This window comes from Trichechus manatus, unplaced genomic scaffold, assembly GCF_000243295.1.
Source record: "Trichechus manatus latirostris isolate Lorelei unplaced genomic scaffold, TriManLat1.0 scaffold00022, whole genome shotgun sequence".
NCBI lineage: Eukaryota > Metazoa > Chordata > Mammalia > Sirenia > Trichechidae > Trichechus > Trichechus manatus.
Window position 1 is genome coordinate 18,864,733 of NW_004443958.1, and position 11,017 is coordinate 18,875,749.

An 11,017-nucleotide genomic window follows, 5' to 3' on the forward strand; every position below is an offset into this window, starting at 1 on the left:
TTGTTAACCGTAGACTGTCAATAGATAAGCCATGAGTTAGCCTCCTTTCGGTGTTATTTAGTGACCATAAACAGTTACTGCGTCAGTGGCATCAGAAAGATTATTTTACTGTCTCACAAACTTTGGCCAGACCACACATCATCTTAATCTAAAAAATGGTTTTTCAAACCGTGGTGTATAAATTGCAAAGATTAAGACAGCATGGTTCCAAATGACTTTTTCTGTACTTCAGTTCTTTCATTCACTGACAAGGTTCAGTTTAGCAAACACTTACTTAATACATCAAAAGTGCAAGGGCACCATTTTTAGTAAAAGAATCATCCTTCAGGAAGGACCTTGAAGTTGTTTGACTTACAGGAAATTATGTGTGTGCTTTTTTGGTAAGAGACACAAAGGCCATCCCTGAAGGAGGGTCTTGTGCTGTGTCGTTCTAACCCTGTTAGAATGGTGTGTGTGTGCGCGCGCACGCACGCACGTGCACTTTCTGGCCTTAAGTAAGACACTTCAAGGATGTTATTATACCTTTTACTTTTTTACCTCAAAAAAGTAGTCCTATAAATTGCCCTGGTTTTTGATTTTAGAATATTTGCTTTTATGATCATTGGCAGACTTTTATACAGTTATGTATTCCTTTTAATGTGTCTTTATAAACACTTACATAGATACCAATGGAATAGAAGAACAGGAAAAGGAAAAGAGACGTCTTGTAATCGAGAAATTCCAGAAAGCACCTTTTGAAGAAATAGCAGCACAGTGTGAATCCAAAGTAAGTGGACAATGGTGATGGAGTTGGAGGTGGAGTTCAATTTTGTGGAAACTCTTTCTTGGTAATCGGTTGGTAGGTTCCAAGCTTTAGGCAAATTAAAAGAACACTAGGAAATGTGTCACACAGGGACCGAACTCTCTGAAGCTGTAGCTATGAAGCTTGAATACTTCCTTTGTGAAATGTAAGCTGTTGAAAATGGCAGATCCCAATGAGTCGGAATCGACTCGACGGTGATGCTTTTTTTTTTAAAACTAAATATTGATGGCTACTGCTGCCGTGATTTTTTTTGCAGTGGTTTTGTTGTGGGTATTTTATTCTGTGTGTTTGTTTCTTTGTAAAGCAGTGAGACTCTAGGAGAGAACAAAAGAGAAATATAAGTTCCAATATGAGGCTGATAAAGCCAAAATATTAAAGCATTCTGTATTATCAGCTTAAGAGTTAGTTATATCTTCTCCTTTAAATTATATTTATATTATTACATGTAAGTATTTGGAAAATAATAAATCATTTCTCAATGTCTTAGTTATCTAGTGCTGCTATAACAAATACCACAAATGGGTGGCTTTAACAAACAGAAATTTATTTTCTCACAGTTTAGAAAGAAGTTTGAATTCAGGGCACCTGGCTCTAGGGGAAGGCTTTCTGTCTCCGTCGGCTCTAGATGAAGGTCCTTGTCTTTTTGAGCTGCTTTTCCTGGGCGACCTTCGAGTAGCTTGTCATCTCTCTTCCCCAGTCTCTGCTAGCTAACTTGCATTTAATCTCTTTTATATTTCCAAAGAGATTCAAGATACACCCTCCACTGATCCTGCCTCATTAATATAACAAAGACAGCCCACTCCCAAATGGGATTATAACCATAGGCATAGAGGTTAGGATTTACAACAGATATTTTTGGGGGACAAGTTCAATCCATAACACTTTTTTTTTCTCCTTTGCAGGCAAATTTGCTCCATGATAGGCTTGCTCAAATATTGGAACTCACCATACGGTAAGGGTTTTGTTACTATAACAGCAGTAATACACAATAACAAAATAGAAAATGTTAGACTCCTGTAAAGTTGTGGCTGATTATAAGTGATTGTGCTTTTTGTTTAACCGTATGGTACATAAACAGAAGATTATATAATTATGTCTGTATCTCAGTAGTCATTCTGTTTACTGGGTGGATTCTGGTACCGTTTCTTGACCAGGTATCTTTTACTTTTCTAGCTTCTCTCTTTAGAGTGTTCATTCCTTCATAATGATCCTATAAGGAAGCCTGGGTAATTTGAAGACCCACATGCTAATATTATGTTTAACCAGGAAATTGCCCATATTTGACCATTTTTACTTGCAAAAACTACAGTTTAATGTGGTTTAACCTCCTGACACTTGCGAACTAAAATCAGGAACAAGGCAAGCATGTCCACTGTAACCGTTTCTGTTCAGCTTTGTATTGGAAGTCCTAGCCTGTACAGTAAGGCAGGAAGAAGAATAAAAATGTAAAGATTGGAAATGAAGAAATAAAACTACCTTTTCATAAGTGACATGATTGTGTATATGAGAATCCTAAGGAATCTACCCTCCCCCCTCCTAAAAAAAGTAACCTACTAGAATAAGTGAAATTAGCACAGTCACAGGATTCAGGATCAGTATCCAAAACTCAGTTATATTTCTTCTTGTTAGCAACAAATAATTGGAGATGGAATTTGAAAACATACTGTACTGTCCCCCATGTGTCTTGTCAGTTTGTTGTACTGTGGGGGCTTGCATGTTGCTGTGATGCTGGAAGCTGTGCCACCGGTATTCCAATACCAGCAGGGTCACCCATGGAGAACAGGTTTCAGCTGAGCTTCCAGACTAAGACAGACTAGGAAGAAGGACCGGCAGTCTACTTCAGAAAAGAATTAGCCAGTGGAAACCTCATGAATAGCAGCGGAACACTGATAGAGTGCCGGAAGATGAGCTCCTCAGGTTGGAAGGCATTCAAAATATGACTGCAGAAGAGCTGCCTCCTCAAAGTAGAGTCGACCTTAATGTTGTGGGGATGGAGTCAAGCTTTCGGGACCTTCATTTGCTGATGTGGCATGACTCAAAATCAGAAGAAACAGCTGCAAAATTCCATTAATAATTAGAATGTGGAATGTATAAAGTATGAATCTAGGAAAATTGGAAATCATCAGAAATGAAATGGAATGCATAAATATCGATACCCTAGGCATTAGTGAGCTGAAGTGGACTGGTATTGGCCAGTTTGAATCGGACAGTCATATGGTCTACTTTGCTGGGAATGACAGCTTGAAGAGGAATGGTATTGCATTCATCATCAAAAAGAACATTTCAAGATCTATCCTGAAGTACAACTCTGTCAGTGATAGGATAATATCCATACACCTACAAGGAAGACCAGTTAATATGACTGTTATTCAAATTTATGCATCATCCACTAAGGCCAAAGATGAAGAAATTGAAGGTTTTTACCAACTTCTCCTGTCAGAAATTGATCAAACGTGCAATCGGGATGCATTGATAATTACTGGTGATTGGAATGCAAAAGTTGGAAACAAAGAAGGATAGGTAGTTGGAAAATATGGCCTTGGTGATAGACACAGTGCCAGAGATCGCATGATAGAATTTTTCAAGACCAACGACTTCTTCATTGCAAATACTTTTTTTCACCAACATAAACAGTGACTATACATGTGGACCTCACCAGATGGAATACACAAGAATTAAATTGACTACATCTGTGGAAAGAGACAATGGAAAAGCTCAATATCATCCGTCAGAACAAGGCCAGGGGCTGACTGCGGAACAGGCCATCAATTGCTCATATGCAAGTTCAAGTTGAAACTGAAGAAAATTAGAACAAGTCCACAAGAGCCAAAGTACAACCTTGAGTATATCCCACCTGAATTTAGAGACCATGTCAGGAATAGATTTGATGTCTTGAACACTAATGACCAAAGACCAGACGAGTTGTGGAATGACATCATACATGAAGAAAGCAAGAGGTCATTAAAACGACAGGAGAGAAAGAAAAGACCAAAATGGGTGTCAGAAGAGACTCTGAAACTTGCTTTTGAATGTTGAGTAGCTAAAGCGAAAGGAAGAAATGATGAAGTAAACGAGTTGAACAGAAGATTTCCAAGGGCAGCTCAAGAAGACAAAGTAAAGTATTATAATGACATGTGCAAAGACCTGGAGATAGAAAACCAAAAGGGAAGAACACACTCGACATTTCTCAAGCTGAAAGAACTGAAAAAAAATTCAAGCCTCGAGTTGCAATAGTGAAGGATTCTACAGGGAAAATATTAAACGATGCAGGAAGCATCAAAAGAAGATGGAAGGAATACAGAGAGTCACTATACCAAAAAGAATTGATTGACATTCAGCCATTTCAGGAGGTATCATATGATCAGGAACCAGTGGTACTGAAGGAAGAAGTCTGATCTGCATTGAAGGCATTGGCGAAAAACAGAGCTCCAGGAATTGACGGAATATCAACTGAGATGTTTCAGCAAACGGATGTAGCCCTGGAAGTACTCACCCATCTATACCAAGAAATTTGGAAGATGGCTACCTGGACAGCCAACTGGAAGAGATCCATATTTATGCCTGTTCCCAGGAAAGATGATCCAACCAAATGCATAAATTATCGAACAATATCATTAATATCACACGCAAATAAAATTTTGTTGAAGATCATTCAAAAGTGGCAGCAGCAGTACATCAACAGGGAGCTGCCAGAAATTCAAGCTGGATTCAGAAGCAGACATGGAACCAGGGATATCATTGCTTATGTCAGATGGATCCTGGCTAAAAGCAGAGAATACCAGAAAGATGTTTACCTGTGTTTTACTGACTATACAGAGGCACTCAGCTGTGTGGATCATAACAAGTTATGGATAACATTGCAAAGAATGGGAATTCCAGAACACTTAATTGTGCTCATGGGGAACCTGTATACGGATCAAGAGGCAGTCATTTGAACAGAACAAGGGGATTCTGCGTGGTTTAAACAGGAAAGGTGTGTGTCAGGGTTGTATTCTTTTACCTCACCTGTTCAATCTGTATGCTGAGCAGATAATCGGAGAAGCTGGACTCTATGAAGAACAGGGCATCAGGATTGGAGGAAGACTGATTAGCAACCTGTGTTATGCTGATGACACAACCTTGCTTGCTGAAAGTGAAGAGGACTTGAAGCACTTACTGATGAAGATCAAAGACCACAGCCTTCAGTATGGATTACAGCTCAACATAAAGAAAACAAAAATCCTCACAACTGGACCAAAGAGCAACATCATCATAAATGGAGAAAAGATTGGGGTTGTCAAGGATTTCATTTTACTTGGATCCACGGTCAACACCCATGGAAGCAGCAGTCAAGAAATCAAAAGACACACTGCATTGAGCAAATCTATTTCAAAAGACCTCTTTAAAGTGTTGAAAAGCAAAGATGTCACCTTGAAAACTAAGGTGCACCTGACCCAAGCCATAGTGTTTTCAGTCACCTCATATGCCTGTGAAAGCTGGATGATGAGTAAGGAAGACTGAAGAATTGATGCCTTTGAATTGTGGTATTGGTGAAGAATATTGAATACACCGTGGACTACTAAAAGAATGAACAAATCTTTCTTGGAAGAAGTACAACCAGAATGCTCCTTAGAAGGAAGAATGGCGAAACTATGTCCCACATACTTTGGGCATGTTATCAGGAAGGATCAGTCACTGGAGAAGGACATCATGCTTGGCAAAGTAGAGAGTCAGCGAAAAAGAGGAAAACCCTCAAAGAGATGGATTGACACAGTGGCTGCAATAATGGGCTCAAGCATAACAACGATTGTGAGTATGGCGCAGGTAGGACCTGGCACTGTTTCATTCTGTTGTACATGGGGTCAGTATGAGTCGGAACCAACTTAACAGCACCTAACAGCAACAACAACTATACTGTAGCATAAAAAAGTAAAACATTAACCATAAATTTAACTGTGTGCTACCTCTATTATAAATACGAAACATTGCTGTCATGGATTGAATTATGTCCCCCAAAATGTGTGTCAGTTTGGCTGGGCCATGATTTCTGGTACTGTGTGATTTTCCTATATGTTGTAAATCCTGCCTCTATGATGTTAATGAGGGAGGATGGGTGGCAGTTGTGTTAGTAAGGTAGGACTCAATCTACAAGATTGGATTGTGTCCTGAGGCAATCTTTTGAGATATAAAAGACAGAAGTGAGCAGAGAGACAGGGGGACCTCATACCATCAAGAAAGCAGTGCCAGGAGCAGACTGCGTCCTTTGGACTGGGGGTCTCTGTGCAGAGAAGCTCCTAGTCCTGGGGAACACCAAAGAGAAGGCCGACAGAGAAAAAGCCTTCCCCTGGAGCTGATGCCCTGAATTTGGAAAGGAAATAAATGTCTCTTTGTTAAAGCCATCCACTTGTGGTATTTCTGTTGTAGCAGCACTGGATGACTAAGACAATTACTAAAAGAAAGATGTAAATAAAGAAAAAATATACCATATTCATGAATTGAAAGATTAAATATTGTTTACATGCTGTTTCTCACCAAACTGATCTATAGCTTTAACAGAATCTCAATCAAAATCTCACCAAACGTTTTTTGTAGAAGTTGATGAATTGATTCTATAATTTATATGGAAATGCAGAGTACCTGGAGTGGCCAAAACACAGGTTTGAAAGAGGTTTATTCTTTGGCAAAGATTAAAAAAATTATAATAATTTGATTATACCCAATATTTATAAGTGTATAAGAAAGCACTCAAATGCTGAAAATATAAATTGCAGGTATTCTGGCAATATGTACCAAGGTTGAAATTGTGAATACACTTTGACATAGAAATTCTACTTGTAAAACTATATAAACCAAGGAGACAGTCTGTCAGGATAAAATTATGTATAAGAATAGACTTGTGAGCATTATTTATAATAAAGAAAAATAGGAACTAACCTGAATTTACCCACAGGATTAAATCACTGGGGAAGATTAAATCATTTATGCTATATCCATAAAATCAAATACCGTGATGGTATCAAAAAGGATAATAGATAAGTATTATTAAAGGTTTATTTTACTAGTGGAACAGAGCAGCTTACAAGAATGGGTATATTGTATACATATATTCATAGGGAAATGTCTGTTTTAGACTTAAAAACAGCTTGACATATTCATAACTACTATGATCTATTTCCACCATGTGTCTGTCAGTTTTTTGTACTGTGGTGGCTTGTGTGTTGGGTGTGATGCTGGAAGCTCTGCCACCAGTATGTCAAATACCAGCAGGGTCACCCATGGTGGACAGGTCTCTGTGGAGCTTCTAGACTGACAGACTGAGGGATGCTGTGTGGTTTAATATCAGGAAAGGTGTGTGTCCGGGTTGTATCCTTTCACCGTACTTACTCAGTATGTATGCTGAGCAGATGATACAAGAAGCTGGACTATATGAAGAAGAAAGGGGCATCAGAATTGGAGGAAGGCTCATTAACAACCTGCGACATGCAGATGACACAGCCTTGCTTGCTGAAAGCGAAGAGGACTTGAAGCACTTAATGCTGAAAATCAAAGACTACAGCTTCAATATGGATTATACTTCAACATAAAGAAAACAGAAATCCTCACAAGTGGTTCAGTAACCAATATCATGATAAGTAGAGAAAAGATTGAAGTTGTCAAGGATTTCATTTTACTTGGATCCACAATCAGCGCCCATGGAAGCAGCAGTCAGGAAATCAAACAACATACAGCATTGAACAAATCTACTGCAAAAGACCGCTTTGAAGTATTAAAAAACAAAGGTGTCACCTTGAGGACTAACATGCACCTGGCCCAAGCCATGATACTTTCTGTCGCCTCATATGCATGCAAAAGGTGGGCGGTGAATAAGGAGGAGTAAAGAAGAATTGATGCCTTTGAATTGTGGTGTTGGTGAAGAATATTGAATATACCATCGACTGCCAGAAGACTGAACAAATCTGTCTTAGAAGAAGTACAGCCAGAGTGCTTCTTGGAAGCAAGAATGGCAAGACTTCGTCTCACATACTTTGGAAATGTTATGAGGAAGGATCAGTCCCTGGAGAAAGATATTGTGCTTGGTGAAGTAGAGGGTGAGCGAAAAAGAGGAAGACCCTTGACGAGGTGGATTAATACAGTGACTGCAACAGTGGGCTCAAACAGCTACGATTGTGAGGATGGCACAGGACCGGGCACTGTTTCATTCTGTTGTACAGAGGGTCGCTATGAGTTGGAACCGACTCTATGGCACCTCACGACAACCAATGATCTATTTCCCATACAGCTGTGTATCTGGACAGCAACAACATCACATTGATCACTGCAATTAGTGGGCCTTACTTTGCTGTTGGTAGATAGTAGGTAGAATGTTGTGTGAAATGAACAGGTTTTAAACATACCTGTTGACAGTGTCTTGTTCTTCTTTTACAGCCCTCCTCCAAGTCCATCAGGAACACTGACCATTACTTCTGGACATGCCCAATACCAGTCTGTCCCAGTTTATGAGATGAAGTTTCCAGATCTGTGTGTGTACTGAGTGGCTTGAGAAGACCATAGTATTTTAAAGCCTAAAAGTTAAGGCCAAGCTGAGTTTTCAGGGTTTGTTTAATGCATATGAACAGACTTCTTGAAAATAATGATGGAACTTATCTAACCAAATGCTTGGCATACCATATTAGAAATTGTGAAACTATGTATTATTTAGAGTGCTTCTGAAGAATACATTTATGCCGTGTTAATTTCTTTTGAGGTACCAGTTGGTTTTTAAAGTTGAACATATATTGGTCTTACAGTATTCCATCGTTAAACAGTATATTTTAAACTTTTCACAAACGTAATTTTTTAAAAAAACATAAGCCTTCAGAAGATTAAAAAATATATGAAGTGACTACTGTGTTTCTTAAATGTCTACACAACTGCTTAGACGTAGAATTGCTTTTTTGGTCATCTGCAAAAGCAAGTGCGTACAAGTATCCTCCAAATCCTGGGACTGCAGAACTCGTGGCTTCTGTCCCCAGGCGTTAGACAAGTTGTGATTAGCCTCCCTCTGTGTATTTACTGCAGTAATACGTGATAGGCATCCCTAAACTTGTTTCTGGTAATAAGACATCTATTGAATTAGTATTCCTTGAATATGACTCTAAAAATCACTGTACGTTAAATCATCTAGTTCTTCTAATACTGTGTTTCCTGCCGAGCATTTGACTATTCTACTTGAGAGGCTTAGAGCTTACTCTTGGAGTACCGAACTGTGCAATATTTTTTACATCATAAGATGTATTAGTTTACAGGCTATGCTTTGAAATTATAGTCGTATTTTGCTGTGGCTCCATTAGGTAAATGAGATATATATTTAGTATAGAAAAGAAAAAGACATTTTAAAACAGCTACTTGTTCACCTGTGAAGAGTCTGCACATTTCTATTTTTACTAAGAGCACATTAATTTACATTTTAACAGCTGGCATTGTTTTAAATCCTTATAATCAAAAACTTCCCCAAATGGACCTGTAGTTTGTAAGATTTGACAGTAACCTGTATGCATCTCTGTTTAGGATTCATTATGTCACATTTGAAAAGAGTGCCTATGGTTTTAGCAGTCAAGTTTGCCTAAGGATGGTCAATTAAACTGCAGCCGATTTAAGCTACAGATTATGTATAGATTTTAAACCTGCACTGACAGACCTATAGTGTTTTCTTAAAAGTATGTGAATTTCATGGCACAGTAAAAATTAACTTCCTTTGCAACTTATAAAATCTCTTAAGACATTTTTATAAAGACAACCTGTTTATAATCCTACCTTTTCAAATTAGATTTCTCTTTTCATAAAACAATAATAAACATAACACATGATAGCTAAAAAACCAGTTCATTTTTGGCTTTTGTTTTTGTTTGGAAAATCGCATTAAAGAATAGGATGTTAACAGCTCTGTTTATGATTATGTGGTATGTTTAGTAGAAACAAAAACATAGGAAAGTGATAATAGAACAGGCGTGCTCAAAAGAAGTTTTGAATACTTAAACCAGAGTACCCTGTTCTCTGGAAACATCTTGAAAGAGAGTCTAGTCACTTAATTCTGTGAAATGACAGTGACACATCCTGGACTGTTGGTTAAATGTAGATAAACACCATCTTGTGTTCAGAGTGACAGTGCCGTCCCCACTTGGGGGTTGGCAGCATAGAGCAGCGGTCACCTGACTTCACCCCCGATCGGGTAAAATGTTTCACCACTTAATAGACCAAGTTTTATTTTTATTTTTTTTTTTACTTTCTCTTTTTTTCTTCCGTTTTTAAAGAAGGATATTAATTTTCAACTGTTAATTTGAAAAAAAATATATACAGGGGGACATGCAAAACCAATCATCATCCACTTGGATGTCGTTTTATAGATTAACACTGTGTGCTTTTGTATGACAAAAATATAAATAATTTAATAGCATAAGAAAAGAAGATATATATTCGTTTGCACTCATGTGAAACACAAACTTTCCTCTACAGAATTTTCTTGTTTCTCTGAGATTTAAAAACGCATGTATTGCATGTAAAGGAAAGCCATTGTAATTAACTGTGTACCACACCTTTCTCTTGGTCTCTTTGTAAACTGGTGGTTTGAGTTGTGTGGGGGTCTTTTTGATTTGTTTGCCTTCAATCACAGTAGACTTCTATATATCCTGGATGACTGAACTGGTCTTGTTAACTGTGATTCTTGAGAAATGGATCTTTCCTTTGCCTTCTCCCTTACATGGATGCAAGAGATTCTGCAGGTAAGAGGTATGCATACTGTACTGTAGCCTGTTTGGATTTTGAAAGTTGTGGATTTGTTGAAGTTCACTGTATTGCTTTCTTTCCATATCTATTGAAAACTAATAAACTGTCGATCGTTCTCTCTTTTGCTGTATACAGTTGCTTGTATCATTTTTTTTCTTAGCATTGAATAGTTAACATTTTTAAATGTTCCTTCTGTATGTGTTGTATGTGACTGCTTGTATAGAGTTTGTCATTGGAGTTTATCTGAATACACACACACGCACAAATATACATACATATTTCCTTAATATTTAATAATACTACATTGTACCAGGAGTTAACTTCCCCCTCCCCAAAATGTTTCTCCTTTGCCTTCTGAAAATGGAACTGATTTGTCTTATTGACGCTGATATATGTAGTAAATGTAATGAATAAGTTTTTTTGAAATGTAAAAATTCACTGTGCAATTCATACGTAAGCAATAAAACAAAAATC

The 11,017-nt window shown here is 37.9% G+C and overlaps 1 protein-coding gene across 5 annotated transcripts in view; it reads left to right on the forward strand.

Annotated features, from left to right (window-relative positions):
- Window positions 1–10,671, forward strand: part of EFR3A (EFR3 homolog A) — a 101,035-nt gene extending 90,364 nt beyond the window's left edge. For all 5 annotated transcript variants that reach the window (XM_023728201.1, XM_004373010.3, XM_023728202.1 and 2 more), the window contains exons 21-23: window positions 663–766; window positions 1,705–1,754; window positions 8,207–10,671. In XM_023728201.1, the coding sequence (XP_023583969.1) occupies window positions 663–766; window positions 1,705–1,754; window positions 8,207–8,312 (260 nt within the window). In that variant the 3' untranslated portion in view covers window positions 8,313–10,671. The remainder of the gene's footprint in view (window positions 1–662; window positions 767–1,704; window positions 1,755–8,206) is intronic.
- The last annotated feature ends 346 nt before the right edge of the window (window positions 10,672–11,017 follow it).